The sequence below is a fragment of the Kluyveromyces lactis genome (assembly GCF_000002515.2).
Source record: "Kluyveromyces lactis strain NRRL Y-1140 chromosome D complete sequence".
Classification (NCBI taxonomy): domain Eukaryota; kingdom Fungi; phylum Ascomycota; class Saccharomycetes; order Saccharomycetales; family Saccharomycetaceae; genus Kluyveromyces; species Kluyveromyces lactis.
Window position 1 is genome coordinate 565,246 of NC_006040.1, and position 20,084 is coordinate 585,329.

The 20,084-nt window shown below is 37.7% G+C and overlaps 7 protein-coding genes across 7 annotated transcripts; 3 read left to right on the top strand and 4 right to left on the bottom strand.

Annotated features, from left to right (window-relative positions):
• Window positions 1-496: 496 nt before the first annotated feature.
• PTP2 (tyrosine protein phosphatase PTP2) lies at window positions 497-3,208 on the top strand (the record flags this gene model as incomplete). Its single annotated transcript, XM_453355.1, has 1 exon — window positions 497-3,208. The coding sequence occupies one exon, from the start codon at window positions 497-499 to the stop codon at window positions 3,206-3,208; it is 2,712 nt and encodes a 903-aa protein (XP_453355.1).
• Window positions 3,209-3,293: 85 nt separating this feature from the next.
• On the bottom strand, window positions 3,294-6,365 carry KAP120 (karyopherin KAP120; the record flags this gene model as incomplete). Its single annotated transcript, XM_453356.1, has 1 exon — window positions 3,294-6,365. One exon carries the CDS (start codon window positions 6,363-6,365, stop codon window positions 3,294-3,296), a length of 3,072 nt encoding a protein of 1,023 aa, XP_453356.1.
• A 608-nt stretch (window positions 6,366-6,973) lies between these two features.
• Window positions 6,974-8,257, bottom strand: NPT1 (nicotinate phosphoribosyltransferase; the record flags this gene model as incomplete). The annotated part of the gene is made up of 1 exon (XM_453357.1): window positions 6,974-8,257. The coding sequence occupies one exon, from the start codon at window positions 8,255-8,257 to the stop codon at window positions 6,974-6,976; it is 1,284 nt and encodes a 427-aa protein (XP_453357.1).
• Window positions 8,258-9,043: 786 nt separating this feature from the next.
• Window positions 9,044-11,599, bottom strand: NAN1 (Nan1p; the record flags this gene model as incomplete). The annotated part of the gene is made up of 1 exon (XM_453358.1): window positions 9,044-11,599. The coding sequence occupies one exon, from the start codon at window positions 11,597-11,599 to the stop codon at window positions 9,044-9,046; it is 2,556 nt and encodes an 851-aa protein (XP_453358.1).
• A 489-nt stretch (window positions 11,600-12,088) lies between these two features.
• On the top strand, window positions 12,089-12,301 carry RPB10 (DNA-directed RNA polymerase core subunit RPB10; the record flags this gene model as incomplete). The annotated part of the gene is made up of 1 exon (XM_453359.1): window positions 12,089-12,301. One exon carries the CDS (start codon window positions 12,089-12,091, stop codon window positions 12,299-12,301), a length of 213 nt encoding a protein of 70 aa, XP_453359.1.
• A 525-nt stretch (window positions 12,302-12,826) lies between these two features.
• MGM1 (dynamin-related GTPase MGM1) lies at window positions 12,827-15,478 on the bottom strand (the record flags this gene model as incomplete). Its single annotated transcript, XM_453360.1, has 1 exon — window positions 12,827-15,478. One exon carries the CDS (start codon window positions 15,476-15,478, stop codon window positions 12,827-12,829), a length of 2,652 nt encoding a protein of 883 aa, XP_453360.1.
• A 2,891-nt stretch (window positions 15,479-18,369) lies between these two features.
• On the top strand, window positions 18,370-19,791 carry TBF1 (Tbf1p; the record flags this gene model as incomplete). Its single annotated transcript, XM_453362.1, has 1 exon — window positions 18,370-19,791. The coding sequence occupies one exon, from the start codon at window positions 18,370-18,372 to the stop codon at window positions 19,789-19,791; it is 1,422 nt and encodes a 473-aa protein (XP_453362.1).
• Between the last annotated feature and the right edge of the window lie 293 nt (window positions 19,792-20,084).

Here is a 20,084-nt window from a genome sequence, read left to right on the forward strand (position 1 = left end):
TCATGATTAAACGGTTACTTGCTTACATACACTTCCAAATTTAACTTGCTCTTGCTAGCGAAATTCCATTGATTTCATTAAAGTTCTCAGTATTAATTGCCTTTCAGAACATCCTTCGAATTATGGAACATGGAACAAAAAAAAAAAGATCCAGTCCTCCTAGTCATTTATATAGAAAACAGAATATATACAGCAGACAGAAATCAGTTTCTGAAATTTTAAGGTATATTGTTTACACAGCACACGGAGCAAAGCAACAACTACACAAGATATATTTTGGGTAGACCCGCAATAGGACACCCAGGACAGTTGTGTAGTGGGTATACAGAATCAGGTTATTGATAAAGAGAATCAAGAACGCCTATTTTTTGAGAGTCTAGATTATCTAGAAGGATAAGAGAAGAAATTAAGAGTTCAAGTATTCGGAGAACAGAGACCATCGTTAGTCTAAATTTGATTTAGTCCTAATTTTGATCTTTTTCGTACTACATTCATCATGAGAATGCAAATGAGTATGAATATGTCGCCGAGCGGGAGCACTGCAACCAGCTCACCAAAGATTGCATCACCTGCCATGTCTAATGTGAACGGCAGTAATGGTGGGCAGCACGGTACCAGCGGTGGTTTTAACACTAATGGCATAACAGGACTGTGTTTGGAAACGGTTAACAGTCACTGTCTTAATATTAATGGGGTCAAAGGTTTGCGGTGGCAGCGACCCAATTCGATATACGCGGACTTGATGGAACAACCTCAAGTGAGGGACTCGTGTTTGAACACAGTGGCAATTACAGACTTGAAACCGGACGATTCTACGTTTTTGCTTGATTTAACTAGTCATGGATACCCTTTGAAAGATTTTCATACCCTTCATGTTTCGTTCCCCAGTACGTTGCTTAGAAGGCCTAGAACCACCTTCCATCAGTTGATTTCCACATTGCATATAGAAACTCAGGCGCTCTTGAAAGATAGGCTTCTTAGTTCTGATCATATTGTCATTTACGATGAGCATTCAACGCTTCATCGTTGTAATCAGCAGACTTGCTCTGTGATTATGAAATTGATACCATTCCTCAATGAGCAAAACCCCTCGTATACGATCAGCTTAATCGAAGGTGGACCATCGTCCTTCAATAAGCAACGGTTCCCTCCAAATGTGGCGGTACCGTTACCATCGTTCAAAATCAGTCATCCGGAGGATGGGAAGGACAATAATGGCAACAGTAAACATCCTAATTTGAAATTGCATATACCACAAGTTGACGAAAGCCAAATTTCTCCAAATTTGATTTCTTCAGCTTCATCAACTAGGATGTTCATACAATCTTTGAAAAGAGATAGTATTCATTATTCTCCGAACTCGATTAAAAAATACTTCGTCTTTCATACCCCTGAAGTACTGCCCTCTCATGTACCGAGATGGTTGTCACCGTACAACACGAAGAACGACTCCGTAGTGGAACGTATATTTGAAGACTTCGAGACTTTGGAAGCATTAGAAGTTAGAAGATTAGAGAAGTGTTTGATGGCCACAAATCCTTCTTCTAATGTCAACTCCGCTCAAAACAGTAATAATAATAGCAGCGACAACACCAACAACAGTAACAATAACAATGATAATAATAATAATAATAATAATGATACATCTAGCATAAGGTTGCCAGAAAAGCAATCACCACATACTGAACTTGGAAAAGAGTACTCGTTGCGGAGTCTTCAAAAAGAATATAAACCTAACGGAAATTTGGATGAATCAGATGACGATACTCTAGTCATGAAACATTCGAACGGTTCTGTGGATGAGAAGTTACGGAGGGATATTAAGGAAGAACTCAACGATTCGAACAAGCACAATTTAATAGGAAAATTGAATACCGTTTCACCAGGACTGCTTCCCGTTTTGAAGAACGATGCGGACTCTGGTATCACTGTTGTGTCGAGGAGCTCTCAATACCCTGATGCCAGTGACATTAACGCTAGTAATTTTAACGAAAAAATGGCAAATTCAGATGAAGAAGTGGTTGAGACTCCGCTGGGCAATTATCAAATGACTAAAGGGATTCAATCGTTCACCAAGAACAGATACTCCAACATTCTACCTTATGAGCATTCAAGGGTGAGGTTACAACCCTCTCCTCTTGCAGAACAATTGACTTTGACTTCAGATCAGCTATCTTTACTATCGGCGCCAAAATCTGGTAAATATGACAACCTCACCCCCGGCGGGAACAGAAGACGGGAGTTAGAATTACAAACTGTTGACGAAAATGCTGGCTACTTCTCACAGGATAGTTCACCTACTAGATTATATTCACATCCCGCCAATCGGAGTGAAACAACTGCAACTTCTGAAACAGATTATGATACGGAACCTTTCAACGATTACTTCAATGCTAACTATTTAAGATTACCACAAATTAACCCTGATTTCAACTACATTGCAACACAAGCCCCTCTACCATCTACCATCGATGATTTTTGGAACGTTGTTCTTTCTAAAAATCTAAAAGTTATTATATCCCTTAATTCTTATGATGAGTTGGACATGAAGAAATGGGATATCTACTGGAACTCAAAATCCATCCGCAAACATGAAGTCAAGGTAACAAATACCTATGAAGATGTTTTTGATATTCCAGGTTGCATTTTACGTGTCATGAATGTATCGAAATCAGATTCCAGAATTCAATCACCAAATAAAAGAACAAAATTCGACCAACTTCCTGTCAAGAATGAGTCTCGCCCCCATACCGTGTACCAACTTCAATACACAAAATGGTTAGACTCCTGTGGAATCAACATGAGAGACTTCATTCATATTTATCATATCAAAAATCTTCTCTTGAATGATCCAGCTTCGCTTTTCAATGCTCTTAACAATAAAACCGAAGATTTTTTGCACACTTATCGCAAATTAGGGTTATTGTCCGTGAACAAAAACAATTCTGGATCTCCAGTTTTGGTTCATTGTTCTGCGGGTTGTGGAAGAACAGGTGTCTTCATTACCTTAGACTTCTTGCTAGGTGTATTGGACTCACGTTCTAATCAATCAAACAAAATCGATGTATGGAACATGTCAGCGGACTTGATTTTCATTGTTGTTAATGAGCTTCGCAAACAGCGGATCTCCATGGTGCAAAATTTAACTCAATATTTAACGTGCTACGAGAGCATGTTGGAATTTTTCTATTTGAAGGAGCACATATAATTATATCTACGTAAATATACAACGTTATGCTAGCAGCATTTCATTCAAAATGCCTACTTAATGCGATTTAATTATAATTAATGCTTTATTGATGAGGTTTAATCGACATGAACAGCTGCAGGTTTTCCATAAGCACAGGATCCGCAGACAAAATGAGTTTCTGGAACGAAGTATCATCCATTTGACTTTTCAAATAAGACAACGTATCTGAAATAAATCCTTTAATACTAACATTATGAGCTGGATCATTTTTTTTGATTAATTCGTGAAGTCTAGCTTGTTCACAATTTGTATCAGAAGAAGAATCTGGGTCTGATAAGTGGTACTTTTCACAGTCGCCTGAAAAACTTTCGTTGATTTCTTCTAACGATTCAACCCATATCGAGAGAATCACTTTAAACTCAAGCAAATAAGGGGTCGCACCAGTTTTCAAAAGTGAGGAGATGCCAAGTAAGTGAATTTTTTTCAGTTTTGGATCATAAACAGAACCGTAACACTTGCACCATATTTCGAAAAACGTTTTGAGCACGTCATCTAAAGAAGTCTCATTTGTCACTAACTTACGCTGACTTGCAGGGAGTCTAGAATTTTCCAGAGGTCCGTCAATACTTTTTAAATAATCAGACAATAAATTTATGATATTCTGTGGGCCATTGAATGATATACGTGCCAATATCTGGAACAATTGACTCGCTTGATATGCAGATAATTGCTCTTGTAAGAAAATTGCATTGAAAATACTCTTGAAAACGGAATTGTTTGAAAAGTAGAATAGTAATGACATCTCATTTTCTCCTTCATCTGAAAGTGCCAAAACATCCCATATTTCCAAAAGTATGGTATACGAGTCGTCACGTAAAAGTAACAAGTAGCTTGCAGCATGTTTTAAGATTTCAGTAAAAGCAGGATAGGAATAAAATTCCTGCGCGGGCAACAAAATGGCGTAACTTTTTAAGATCTCCAAAGAAATAGGCAACAATTCTGTCTGGTTCTCCACGCAATGAAGTAGGAATGGGCTAGCGTTCAAAAATCTCCCATCAAGTGATTTCTCCGTAGGATCGTAATTCTGTAGAAGTGAGTGCCATAGTTCTAAACCATCCTCTAGAAGTAGTGAAGTATGTGGTGAGTTTGGGTTGCAGGCAGCCTCGATTATGGTTAATGAAATGTCCCAGGTTGCGTAAGAATATTTCCCTAAAGAAATCGATAAATACCTCAGCAAGCGAAGTAGAACATTTGCGAGTATTGATTCAGTTGGTTCATTACAAGCAAGCTGCCAAAACTCAGGGACAATCTCAAGTATCTGCATTAGGAACTGTTTATTCACAAGCGGTTTTGTTTGGATAATCAAATCTGTAAGTGTGTTTAATACGTATAATCTAGTCTCTGTTAAGGAAACATCAGGTAAAAGCTGCTGTAAAAAGATTACAACGAAGCTTTCCAAATATGGCTCGAATATGGATTTATTGAAATCCCAGTCATCAATCATTGTTCTAAACGCTTGTACAATTGATAATTGTACGACTTTGTCCGATTCTGTTTTGAACATATGTAAGAAAAATTGGTAACACTGTTGCTTAGAATGATCCGAAGATTTAGTGACCCAGGCATCAATAATCAAAGCAACTCTCCTTCTGATAATTCTCAGTTGATCGGGCGAAGAATTGGATTTTGATGCTTCTGGCAAGAAAACCGTTTCCAAAAGCCTGTTGAAATCCACCATATCAGTGATTGCATGCGAGCTGAGTTGAAAAGCACAAAACAAGGCATCCTTCTTCAAAAAATCATCGATCGAGTCAGATAATTGAGCGGCCTCTGAGTCAATCTTATTTAAAAGATAAGGTGTTAAAAGATTCTGAAAGGAGTCGATTAGGTCTTGGAAAAAATTTTCAGCACAAGGCCTGATTTGATATTCGTAACTAGAACTCATTTGTTCATTTACCCATTCCTCAGGATCCAGAGACCATGCTTCCAAGTCTGCTGGCCGTAATCTCAAATACCAATCAATCAATAAGTCTATTAATTTCTTTACAAGATCTTCGGAGAGGAATTCGGTGGTTAATTTATGAATAGCAGCATCCACTTCAGATTTATCACTTCTAACTTTGATGGTTACAGCACCCTTTTTGGTGATAAAATTAATAACTTTCTTCAATATTGAAAACCCTCTGATTGCAATCGTTTCCCAGAATCCTGTTTGGGACTCTGTGTTTTCATTATAAACATCAGATGCTCTTTCGATTATCAAAGTAGTGAATGTTATGAGAATAGTCTTTGATGATGGCATCATTACAAAGTTTGCCGTAGATGCAGAAATAAGATTGAAATACAATTTGCAGTAACATTTGATAAACTTTTCATACATATCAACTGTCTTAAAATTGTCATAATTCTTCAATAATAATTGGAAATGCTGTTCAGACAGGGAAATGAATTCGACCACAGACTTGTCTTTTTGTGGGGATTCATATCCATCAACTGCAACTCTTCTTAAGACCTTTAGGGCCAGATACGATATTTGCAACTTAGATATATCATCACTCTCTAGAGAGGCAGAATTTGTCCACTTGTTGAAGTAATGCATATAGATCCTGGTTAAAAGTGGAAAAAGTAATGGTATTTTTGATTGCATAGCAGGTCGACATCTCCCAATTCTGGCAACACCTAGTGTCTTTATTATTTGGTTTAAGTGAATCAAAATGTTGTAGACTTTAACATCATCCTTCCATACAGATTCGTCATTTAGAAGTAACTCTACCTGTTCAAATAGATGCGGCCATTCGACAGGGAAATCGATTCGCGCTACTCTAGCAGTAGCCTGTGCATTTTGTATGGCTAATTTATCATTTGGTTCATCTATCATACCGAATAATCTATTACGGATTTGCTGTTTCTCATCCTTAGTAATAGCATTTATTCTTGTTGATCTCCAATACTTGTCTAATCCGTTTTTGAACTGAATAATGGCCAACCATCTTACTTGCAAGGATACTGACAGATCCATATAAATCGATTGTAACAAGTAATGGAAACCTGGCAATATCTCCCAAGATTTAATCTGTTGTTCTGCCTGCCTTTGCACTTCAGACCCAGCATACTGTGGATTCGATGCTTGTTCTAAAACTTGAACAAGGGCAAGTTCTGTTAACTGTGTGGACATATTTGAAATCGTTGTTGAGGGTGCTTATTATCTTAGTGCATATACCTTTTCTAGTGGAAGATACTTGCCGAAATATTTCAAGTGACTTACCTTGTTCCCACCAATAGTGTTACTGAACCCTGAAGTAGGTTTAGAAATTTCAATTTTCAATTGAATAACAAAGGAAAACTCAAGCCAATAATCGAGGTTTTAGTTATGTTCTTGATATGCACGAAACTACGTTCGCTGGCACAAATAGACGCGTCCTACTGGGTATCAATTATACCTGATATGTTACAATGGTTTGATTTTGTTAGTTCATTAGTGCTTTCCCTGTCTAAAATGTTGAAAACCAAAGTGCCAGAGAATTTGGGCAAATAATGACTAAAATCATCACTAACGATATGAAACGAATGAACCAACAACGACACAAATGAAAGGAAGCAGTTACGAAGTACAAGAAGTTTCGACAGGTGTATCAAAGTAATAAAAAAGATTAAATTGTATTACAAATGGATCGTATAGATACCTACAAAAAGCGTTTGTGTTCAATTGAAACACGGTATAGTTAACAAAACCTGGCGTCATATTACAATGAAAAGAATTTCATAAAATCCGGTTTGGTTCAATTAAGCAGCCCATCTATGAGCTTCATTATCACCTGCATACTTTCTCTCAACATAGCCCAATTCTTCCTTCACTCTACGAACTGTCTCTGGGTCACCCATATTTTTACCTAAATTATCGGAAATCTTGATGGCATGGTTCCCATTAACCTCCAGTAGTTTTATGACAATATTCAGCGGTTCACTTTTCACTGAGACATCAGATTTTCTTTGGAAATCGTTGGTGAAATTCGTACCGATACCGAAAGTTGCCTTTAGACCATGTTTATGAGCCACTTGGGCATATTCTATTGCTCGATCTGGGTTAAGAGAGTCTGAATAGCAGATTATCTTTGAGAACTTTGGGAGCTTCAATACGTCATTGTAATGATGAGCGATTTTCTCAGTGTACAAAATTGGGTCTCCAGAGTCCTGTCTCACCCCAATGTATGCATCTGAATAAGGTGGGTAGAACGATTTCAAGAACGAATCGGTACCAAAAGTATCTGTTAGTGCAAGACCCGCATTTTCCATACCAAACGTCTCAATCCAGTAATCCATTGCGTTCTTATTTGCATTCAGATAGTCATTTGTAATGGATGCAATACCCATCATCCACTCATGCGCTACTGTACCGATAGGGTTTACGTTATATTTCTTAGCGAATAACACGTTCGAGGTACCCAATACGTATTTAGACTTATCACAATCCTTAGCGGCATTTATGATACCTTGCATGACAAGATCTTGAGTCTTGAAAGATCTACGACGTCTAGTACCAAACTCACTGAATACGATATCGTGATCCAAAAGCTTTTTGGCCTTGGCATAAGCTTTCTCGACCTGACCATCGTAAGTCCAATCCGTATCCACGAATTTGAAGTACGCTTCTGACACCAACGCAAGCACTGGGATCTCGTACCATATAGTCTTGATCCATAATCCCTCAATGGAGATATCCAACTCGTAATGACCAGGTTCACCCTCAATTTCCCTGGCCTCAAATTTAATTTCATCCTTTGGATTTACTTCGAACCCACCGTTAGATATAAATTCCAAATATTCCGCTGGCAGGTACGGAATAGCCTCCTTGATGTATTTCAGTTCCTCAGTAGTAAGTCTTATATTAGCCAATAATAGGAATTGACCCTTCAACCATTCCACAGCTTCCTTATTGAACGTCATCTGAGGCGATCGGTTGGTATACTTGTACTTGACTTTGACATCCTTAAAATGTGTATAGACAGCGGCATGCATCGTCAATTTGTACATGTCCGTGTCGAGGAATGAAGTTATAACCGGTTCCATTGTGTCTTGGTTTGCTTGTGCTATTATTTTGGATAGATGCCAGACTTTAACATTCTTAAAACCTTTTTACCGCTTCAAAGCATATTATACCTTAATATCTCTTATTTTCTTATTCTGAAAAAATGTCAAGCCATCTTCATATTTATATCAGAAAAAAAAAACAAGTCGTGAAAAAGTGACTTCGGGTGGGAAAAGGAAGACGAAGCTGCTGTTGGAAAAAATGGGAGAAAATATTACCGTTTTGTACGTGCGTTTCTATGTGATTCTGATAAAAATGGATAAAGTGTGATTTAGCATGCACACCGCTCTCTATAAAATGGTGACCAGCAAAAGGATGACATGAGAATTTGCTCAACAAAGTGGATTGGTCTGTGACTCTACTGGGAAGCAACATACAAGTGGATTTGTGAGTCACTGGACTAGTGGTCATGGTATTGGTAGTTTGAAAACAGATATAATATTAATTTTAAAGCGTTGTATAAGACGTATTCTACCGGGAGAAGTGGAGCGATGTCAGTACATCCATGGACTTGGGAATGCGATGGTGGAACTATGTTTCATAACATCTGCCTTAATTTGCTTTGGAGGTGATTTCCTTCTTTTTGATCTCTGTCGCATTAGTTTTTTGTTTTATTTTACAGTTATTAGATTATTTTATTTTCCATATTTAATCTGTCATCGAGTATTTTTTCTGTCAGTGACAGAATAAATAATTAAATGGAGGGTTGTTTAAATATTCTCTGTATTATATACACATACGTATGTTCGAGTCAATGTATAAAACATCTATGTGATAATCTTCATGACGCGGTCAAACAAGGTATTCATTTGAACGTTGTCGATGTTTTCAAACAAACTTGTAAAACTGTTCATGTTAATGGTCTTGTTTTGTGACAAGTTCCCGTTAATGAATTCTAGATCTATGTCTTCATCTACACCATCCTCAGCATCTGTGTTTGCCAAACCTTTCTTTCTCGTAAGCTCTTGTAGTTTTTCGCTGAATGAATCGGGATGTAGAGATTCAAATGCTTGATCATTATTCGATTCGTCCACCATTTCCGAGCTGGTTGTGGTGCTCACGATTCCAAGACGAGACTGGATATCCATGAAAATAAAATCTGCCGCGTAATTCCATACCAACGACGATATGTATTCGTTGTGTTCGAAGCTGCCCAACTTTTCTGTTAGATCGGAATTGAAAATTAAAATGTTGGCTTTATGTTGTAAGGTTGGATTGCCATCAGTTCCTGCTGCTTGTTGGTTAATGGCAAGTGCGATTCTTCCAGTGTTCGCATCGCATGCAAGTAGTCTGGCAAAATGGCCCGGTTTGTAAACTCCGTTCACATAAGGGTAGATATCGAAACTGCTGATGGTGGATTGTGTCAATAAATTGAACGAATGCAAGGAAGTCTTCGTGGAGATTATCAATGTCGAATCGTTGACAAGTGTAAGAGCTTGAATTGGAGTATCCAAAGTGCGTTCGATTGGTAACTCATTTTCATCTTCCAGTAGTTTGAATTCGCTGAATTCAATGGTAGATAGCTTATCTTCAAAAGCGTGGAAGATTAAGGAGCCATCTAAGGACCATGCTAGTTGCACCGAATTCGAAAAATGGTTGTAGTTGGGTAGTAATAATCTGTTCAAACACCAGTTATTCTGTTTCGAATCAAACTTCCAGTATTTTAATCCACCATTGTTATCAGCAGTCAAACAACCCTGGGAAGAATTTATGCTATTTGGAGCTGTAGTTATGTTTGTCACTGGGACGTTGTTACCATGTGGGTTCAACACTTTAGTTTTCAACTCCCATTCTTTGTTGTCATCTAATTTCCAGAATTTTAGAACGTGTGACAACTCCTTAGAAGACAATAAACCCTCAGGTGGGTACTCAACTTCATATGTGATCATCCAAAAACCATCTAGGGTGAATTTCACATCCTGTACAACAGGGTCCTGGATAGTTAACTCAAGTCTAACCTTACCTGCTGCATTGTTGACACTGGATGTAACATACTGGTAGCTCACCTGTTCATTTTTGTATAGATCGTAAGACTGCAAAGATGAAACGTGTGGTAAGTAGAGATGTTTTGTAGATGGATGTACAGACAAAGGTGCGGTGAAATCATGCTTTTTCCTCTTTAGTAATTTTCTCTTTTGCTTTTTCTTCGATTGTAGCATATTGGATGACGACACAGAACTTTTCGAGTTAACTGTAGAAATTGGCTGTTCAACATCGTTTGTAATGGTATCAAATACCGGGAATGGGCCGTTGATGGCAAGTATTGATGATAGATCTGTGGCATTGAGCAATGTAATCTGGTAGTCAGAATTTGTATTATTTTCAGCGAATTGTAACACTAATGAATAGTACTTATCACTTACTGGTAAGCATTCCAGGACGACACCGTTCAATCTTGGCAAAAAGTGTTGCATATTAGTAGCCAACTGCCAAAAACTTAAAACTTTCTCCCAACCACCAGACAGTAAATATGCGTTGTCATTTGTAAATCCTAAGGATAGGACTGAGTCGATATGCCATTTCAATAATCTATGAGACAGATCAGGTAGATTGATCAAATTTATAACACCAGATGCAAATCCAATAGCCAACTGCTGGCCGTCGTTATCTAACGCAAGAGCAGTGACAAAATGGGAATTTATGGTGGTACTAGATGTTGTAGATGGTACTGGGAAGTTCTGAACTGAACTGTTGTCGACCATAGATTTGATCAGCACATGTTTTTTAGTTTCCTGGTTCAAATAAACTAGGGCAAGGTAGTTATTGTTATTAGACCAAGTTGAAAGTAAAACATTCTCAAAAGTTTCAAGGTGTTTAACCTCAGATTCTTCCTCTTTCTCTTCAACGTTTTCATATAGATCATATCTGTAAGAGTTCCCTGTTTTCTGAACTGTAAGTAATTTCTTCCCATCGCCAAGAACTGCAAATAACTCGCCAGTAATATTCAAAGACCAAGTTTTAATCTCCGTGGCTAATTTACCCTTATACTTCAATATAACTACTTTCGCAGTGTTGGTATACACTCTGATCTTATCCATCTCATCGTCAATAATAGGCTCGATATGCACCACCTCTACAGAAGGCTCATCGAGTATCGAAGTCAAAATATCATTATTAGCAAATTTCAATGTCTTAATACATTGTCTAGTATCAATTGAATACACTTTGAACTGATTGTTGAAAGGGACAATGTATGCTGACCCGTCCTGAGTAAGACAACTCACCGATTTTCTAGTCGCGGATCTATTGTGAATCCTAGGAAGAGCGACCTTCCCACCAGAAACAACAGAAAGCTTGTACATTGGTAACGAAGAGTTTGGCATATTTAACGTGGATTCGATAACAGCTGATACTCTTGTTGGTGCCTCTGGCTGATCCTACTCTTGGTATTTTCTTTCTCTGCTTCTCAAAAGACAAGCTCATCATATAACTCATAAGCTCATCGCATCTTTTCAATTATTTGTCTAATGTGGATTCTTTTTTTTCACCGTATGTAGAATTGTAGTTTTGGAAAATTTTATGGTTGAAACCTGTGCAGGACGAGGATTTGAAAAGAAACGATGGTCATCTCTATCGTGAGAAGTGACATATAAGGGCATCTAATGAAAAATTTGGAACCGATGAAAAATTAAAGTATTAAGAATTAAGAAAGCTGGTTGAATATGATGATTTGTGATGCAAATTATATGAGTTTTCAAAAGGTCGAGCAGGTTTTGATCCACTTATTGTGATAGTTTATAAATCTCGGAGGGTTTATTCCAGGTTTCCAGGTTTCTAGGTTTTTTTTCGTTTCGATATACTTTTAAAGAGAGATGATTGTTCCAGTTAGATGTTTTTCCTGTGGGAAAGTTGTCGGTGACAAATGGGAAGCCTATTTGAATATGTTGCAAGAAGAAGAACTAGAAGAAGGTACTGCTTTGACTAGATTGGGGTTGAAGAGATACTGTTGCAGAAGAATGATTCTAACACATGTCGATTTGATTGAAAAGTTCTTGAGATACAATCCTTTGGAAAAAAGAGATTAGGTGGTCTGCTTTTACTATCAATTGCGATACCCCCTTCTACACTAAAATGGTCCATTCTCTTTAATTACGTCTTCACTTTTCTGCCACTGGTTACTACCGCGTTGTTTTCTTGCGTTCTTTGTTTGCATTTTATTACGTTCGACGTATGGACTCCAGAATAGACAAAACCACTGAGTTTCAATTACCATCTGTTTGCTGTAACTTCTGTTCAGCTGCTGAAACGACAAATAAAGAAAGCACAAGAAGCACGCATGCACGCATGCACACAATTCTATTTCATGTACTATTGCATTGTATACTATTCACATCACCTAAATAAAGCATATTCATCTGATTTTATAAATTTGGTATGTTGGGATTTTAAAAAGTTCATTAATTATTTAAAGACGGGAAGCCTTACATAAGATGTTGGCATATTTCCATGTAGAAACATATTAAGATTAAGTTTTGTTTATATACAGTGATCTCGTAAATAGTAGTCATTATAAAGTGTTCCAGAAGCGGTTGTATAGGATACAGTGATCATTATAGGTTTCTTTTCGACAGTCCCTTATAGGATTTTCTGAACATAAGAATAGAATCTATTTTCTCCAAAGCGAGTTCCAATAATTCTTTACGTTTTTGTAATTCAATATGTCTAGCAATTCTGACGTCCTCTTTAGCGAACATCTCGACTTGTTCATCAGATAATAAACTTAGTTTCTTATCCAATTCAATTGGGAAATTGTAAAAGAAGTCACTTAACAACTCAACATTTAGAAATAATACTGCGGTTGATGTTAGTTTATCGCTTACTGCGTTCAAAAATACCTCTGGGCATTTATCTTTCTGAGTCACGGAGAAACATTTGTTCTTCAAGAACTTGAGTCTGAAATTTAATAATGAAGATCTATCTTGTAGGAACATCGCTTCATGGCCCCTTTCAAGCAGTAGGGCAGAGAATCCAAGAGTCTCCTTTCTATTTGGATCCTGTTTCAAGAATTGAATAACTTGATTTAGCTTTCTGTTTCCAACAGCGTTTTTAATCATATTGAATCTATCGTTACATTGGCGTAATTCTTCTTTAATAAGTAGAACCGAGTGTTCTTGAGCCAAGGACCAATCTCTATCTTCCAAATCAATCTCGTATTTGAATGGTTTGATACAGTTTTCAACTTGGTCCGCCGTGGAGTAATATTTGGAATTTAAAACGTTGACAGCAGTGTTTGTAACAAGCTCCTTTATCAAATCATGGTTTCTCAACTGTGACTGATTCAAAATGTTGTTTAATTCTTGAATAATGGCATTCGTAACAAGACTAGTGGACAATCTACCTACACCAATTTTGGTCAAACTAGATTGTGCAAGTTCTAACTTTCTATGCCAATACAATGCAGAGGATTCATCTTCAAGGTCTTGAGATGTTGAAAGCTCTGGTAAGTTCAAATCTTTCCAATATCTGGCAGCAAGTAAGTCCAAAACTTTTTGATCCAAATCGGCTTTGAGAATTGATTTCAGATCGTTTCTACCAAACTTTTCTTGGAATTCTTTGATTGCAACTTTAAGAACGTCGATGTTGTTCAATAAATATGACTTTGGAGTTAGTTGACGATCGTTGAACTCCACCTTGAAAAGATATGCCGCGTCATCTAATTCCTGTTGAATCAAACGGGAAGTAGGTTCAAGAGCATTGCTCATAGAAACCTCTAAGATTTTGATCAATTTCTCTCTTAATTTTTTCGTACTCACTTGGCACGCAGTGAAATCCTTCTTGTGTTCTTTGAAAAATTCGTTCTCAAACTGCTTTGTTTGAGTTATAGCTGTAGTCTCTGTTGGGTCTGTTTTCTTTTTTGAAAACAAATGACTTCCAGAAGATCTGTTGTCGAATAATCTCTGCACTGGAGTCGTACTTGGACTCTTTGTGATGACACCGACATATCCCATTTTTAGAGGGTACTTTCTGTTATTAAGGATAGCTCGAGCAGTCTTAGCATCCACAAGATCCAATTTAGTGACAACACCTATGGTTCTTAGACCTTGAGGATCAGCTACTTTAGATGCACGAAGAGCAGCACTATTTGCAAGATCAACGTCTGCGGCTGAGATAGCCAAAATGATGTTTGGTTCTTCGAGATATTTGTCACATAGCTGACGAATCTTAGATTTAAGTTCTATGGGCTGATCAACAGCTTCCACTTGAATGTAACCAGGTAAATCAACTAAGGACAAATCTGGAACTCTCGAAGATTTGATTGTGAGCTGGATAGGGTCATCTGAGACAGCTTCAGTGCTAGGCACAGCCATGTTCATTTCCGTTAAAATTCTTTTAACTTCTTTGAAATCCTTCAAATTATATATTCTCATAGTGGGGAAATCTGCAGTAACTTCTTGAGATGTTGGAGTGTTCACTAGGGTCAATTCAATTGGTCTTCTAGTAACCATATTAGTACCCTTTGGTAAAAAGTCTTTGCCGACAATGGATTCCAAGACAGATGATTTACCACTTGACTGAGACCCTATGACAACAATAGATGGTAAAGCTAGATTGGCTGAAGTAGAATCCACTTTATTCAAGATTGATCTGATTTCGATCATTTGCTTTGTTAAATTTAACATTTCATCCTGCGTGTTGTCCTCAGCCTCTTCCAAGTCATCATCTTCCTCATCTTCATCGTTTCCATTCTTTTTACGACGTTTTCCATCTGCCGATTCCTCTTCATCGTGCTGATTCTTCAATGTCTTCCCTTCATCATCATTTTCATCATCTGATAATGAAGCCAGGAGAGTAGCTGCTGCAACGGCATCCGACCCGTTATTGTCACCACTGTTTCCTCCATCGTCCGACTGTCCATCTCTCTGAAACCAATCACCCAATTTATCCTTGACATCTCCCGTGAAATCTTTGAATTTGGATAGTTGATCCTGTGTAAATTGTCCGGCTTCGTTCACTTTATAAGCAACGTATGAACCAAACGCAGCGGCACCACCCCCAACGTAAGCCGGAATACGAACCATCTTGCCTATCATACTGGGGAAAAACGATGCGAACCTCTTGTTAGTCAAGGCAAAAGGACCCTTCATATCATTAGTAACATTTGACATTATCGATGGTCTAACCATAAATCGCAACGCACCTGTCCTGGCTGGACCCATCCATAGCTGTCTGAACAGCACCCTGCGGCACTGGTTAGCAAACATATATTTGGATCTTTGTTGAACTCTTGATTGATGTATACAGTGTGTAGTAATACTTCAGAGACGGACAATAAAACGTCAGGGCATCTTCTGGTTTCTTCCCTGTTATATATGCTATTATTTCAATATGTAATAATAAAACCATCTCATCACAGAGAAAAGAGAAGTAGAACATTCTCATTTCCGGGTAACCACCGCTGGATGTTTTTTCTATTTCTAAATCACATGATTAGAATATATGTCTATTTTTCATGTATCATTGAGAGGCAGTCGTTTGTCCGGGTAATATGGTAAAAGATTCCAGTTCAGACCAGGTGCGAAACTTTCAGCATCTCTTAATAAGCCCATAAAAGGGAGCTTTCTTATTGAATGATAAAGCTAACCCCTAAACAGCGAAGACTACACCGTTGTTCAACCTATAGTACACATGCATTAACTAACCATACACAGCACAACACAATTGTAGCACTAAATTATTGCGAAAGCGTCAGAAATAACGTTACAGAAAAAAAGGAAAAAGGAATGCTATCGTTTCCCTCCCCCAGATACTTCTTTTCTCTTTAGACTCTGTGCAGTGCATAGTAGACCCAAAAATTCGCGTCTTATTTTTTGATCGGTAGTTTTTTACACATCCCACAGATAGACAATAAAAAAGAGTCGAAAAATCAAAACAAAACAAAACACGAACTGAATGGAAATATAAAAAAAACAAACAAAAAAGCCTTAGAGATACATTCCATGTTATTTACAACAACAACAGTTAAGAAGTTTTAAAGAGAAAGAGAGAGCTATATATCATCGTTTGAACCCTATTGTTTGAGCTATTCTGTTTATTTGTTACCAAAGTTTGATTGAGTGAAATTTAGAAGTTTTTCTGGCCGCAAATTGAGACGTTATCTGCAATTATAAACAAAAGTTAAGAGAGCAAAAAAATATTATTGTGATTTAATATTGAAAGAAAGATTTTAGCATCCAGTCATATTATAAGTAACTGTCCTATTCCTCTACCATTATACAATACTATCAGAAATGGCTGCCAAAGTTGTTAAGACTACTAAGAAATCGACCGCTGTGTCCCCAAAATCCAAGGCCGCTTCAAAATCAGGAGCTTTGCCAAAGTATAAGGGTATGTGACTTTATTTTTTTTCCTTCGTTTTTCCGTCACTGTGCTTTGCTCTGAGACTGGGAGCCTAGCTTTAGTTAGATTGTTGATTGTTGATACTATGAACTACCAGTGTAGCAGACCATGCTTTGTCACCCCTTCAAAATTGTAATGTTTGTTTTTCTTCATTGATTTTTTTTCTGGCTGCACACATTATTGTTGTTCATTTGAAATTACAATCTATCATTGGTTAAGCTTCCATTATGAAATGTTAATTCACTTTACTAACTTATGCATCACATTCTCTCGTCGCATGCGTGTGAGTTCCTTTTTCTTTTGTGCAGAATTGATTACTGAAGCTATTGTTGCTCTAGCTGAACGTGGTGGTTCTTCTAGGCAAGCTTTGAAGTCTTTCATCAAGGAAAAATACCCAGTTGGTGAAAACTTCGACACCCAATTCAACCTGGCTGTCCAAGAGAGGGTTGGAGACTGAGTTCTTCTCTCAACCAAAGGGACCTGCTGGTTCTATCAAATTGGTGAAAAAACCAAAGGCTGAGTCCAAGAAGGCAGCTCCTTCTGCTGTTAAGAAATCTTCTACTACCAAGAAGCCAGCTGCCACCACCAAGAAGAGCTCTACTAGTTCAAAAAAGGCTTCTGCTGGTAAGGTCGTCAAGAAGGAGTCTTCAAAGAAGACCACTGCTAAGAAAGCAGCTACCAAGAAGGCTCCTGCTAAGAAGACTGCCGTTAAGAAGTCCAAGAAATAAAGTTAATCAAATTTCGAATCACTTTATTTTTTTACCTCCTGTGAATATCGATTCACCTAACTTCTTAATGCGTGTGTTGTATTTTACTACCTTCCTTTGATACTTCTGTCTACCCTTAATAATTCAGTTCAAATCGGTTATTTTTGTGTTATTTAAATCAATTATACCCTTTATCACCACTCTATTATTTTCTTCCTTGAAAAATTGTCTTTCTGTTGAAATATATTCCACCCCTTCCTGTCCTTTACCCTACTTATTCCTTTTGACTACATTCACCATCATTTATTCCAACCCAAACCTCCTATCTCTTACTGTGGTCTCTCTGTTACTCCTCCTTTCATCTTTTCTTTTAACTCACGGAAATTTTAAAATGAGAACACACCACTTAGATTATTGACTAGTGTAATATTAACATTAGCGGATTTCTAAATCAATCCGCTCTTCTTTATTGATATCTCGAATAAAATCATTAAAAATTTCAAATCAACAGGTAGATACCACCTACCTTTATCGTACATGTTTCCTATCCATTGCTGACAATAAACTGTCAGAATCTGTCTTTTTTACCTATCATTTAATTACAAATTGTATCTTATTATTATTAGCTTGATGATGCCGAATGGAAGCAACTATTGATTGAGAAAATGCCATCATTTTTTACTTCTGAAGAGAATGCAAGAGATCATAAATATACCTATAGTACTATTATGTAAATGTATCATTACTGATTATATCATTTGATATTGCTTGGTTGCATAATTGGTTGAAAACTGACGCCGGTTCACGTGACCTGTCGTATCTCCGGGTAAGGTAATTTTTATCCTCGAAAACAGCGGCATAAAAAAAAGAAATTCAGAAAAAGGTTTGTCAATGTAATTCTTGGCTCATAATGTCAATACCAAGGTGATGAGATGAGATTATAAAAACTGATTCACGGAAGCAAAGGTTTGATATAGGTTCTGCTTGGCTAAGACAGACCTAATTGACTAGTATAATTACGGAATGCATCTGGAGATATACTGTGCAAAATGAGTGATGTTGTAATAGAGCACGATATCCATGTGTTCGATTCGATACTCCGAAGACTACCAGAAAAGACACAAATATTGCTTAAAACACTTCCATTATTAGATGGAGTGACAGTCCAACTGCTTCGGTTTCTCTCTGCTAATTCACTAAGAACTATCCTAGCTATAATATCAGATGCCAGTCCAAAAGCGTTTCCTCTAGAACAAGACCTTTATCATTCTCTGCTAGCATTATTCATAAAGCTCGTATCACTTTACAACACAAAGCCTCAACTGTTGAGAGTATCGCATATTTTCCCAGGTGTGTGGCATGACCACCATCCGTCACCTTCTTTTATACAGACACACGAGAGGTACATCCTTTTAGTTCTTCGAAAGGTTAACATATGTTTGTTTTTGTTGACTCTTTTGAAAGAGTTGCCCTTTGGTATCAGCTTCTTAGCTGACAACTTCATTGAGGTCTTCTGTTTTAACGTTGACAGTTCAAAAGTGGAAGACCTTATCACTGCCAACAGGTCCAGAATAGTTTATGGAAGACTATTAAAACCGCAGACGGTTTTATACCTTGATTTGATGACACAGTACTACATCAGTGCGTTGGTTTCATCTTCGACTCCACACACCAGCAAATCACCACTATTGGATCAAGTTTTCCCCGACACTATCCTGGATGATATCAAGGATAAGACTATAAAATATGCTGGCAAATATATGCAATTGCAAATACAATGCACTGAAACAGATTTTAAAGAAAGATGCAAGCGACGTAAGACTGCCATTCTCGAATGCCCAGACTTACAAAAATTGATGAAGAAATACGATTGGGAGGAATGTTGTAAAGAAGTGTTTTCTTACGGGATTAAGCGGGCAGATGTCTTGCTCTATGGTAGAAGAGGCAAGGGATTGAGTTCTGTTCCATCTCGTACACCAACACCTGTAGAAACAATACCAGCTCCGGTACAGAGCGAAACACTTCCAGTTGAAGAGGGGGAAAGCGATCTAGTTGAAGAGTTGCCCAATACTATCAATACTACTGAAGCTGAGGTAGATGTTAAGAGTACAGTGCTAAGGACCAATGAACCTCAAAGAAGAATAGACTTACCCGTTAAGCCCTTCAAGACAAAACCTAAGCAAAAAAAGATGTGGACACAAGAGGAAGAAGATTGTTTGAAATCCGGTTTGAAACAGTGCGGACCTGCATGGGCCAAAATATTATCTCTGTACGGTCCTGGAGGAACGGTGTCGGAATCTTTAAAGAACAGGTCCCAAGTTCAACTGAAGGACAAGGCAAGAAATTGGAAAATGCACTACTTAAAAAATATGAAACCAGTTCCAGAGTACTTGGAGAAGGTGACAGGTGATTTAGAAAGAGGTCTGAAAAGCAAGAAGAAACCCAAATCCAAGCCCAAACCAGCGGTCTGATGTGAGCGTCGGGAAAGCGGGACCAATTTAGCATATATAAACTCGTAGTTATCATTGAATGCATAGTCATAGTATCATCTCGTCCTTGAATAACCTTATGCAGCAGTTTTTCACAACAGGATCTATTCGATTCCCTAATCTTTACATTTTTTTGGTTTGTGGCCAGCAAGCTCTTTCATGTGGGAACATTAGGTATATCATAGTATCATTGCATCATGATAGCAAATTCGACTACATGTTGCATTCGAAGTTAGGACTCTAGAACAGTGGTTTTTTTTGGTTGCTACAAGCCA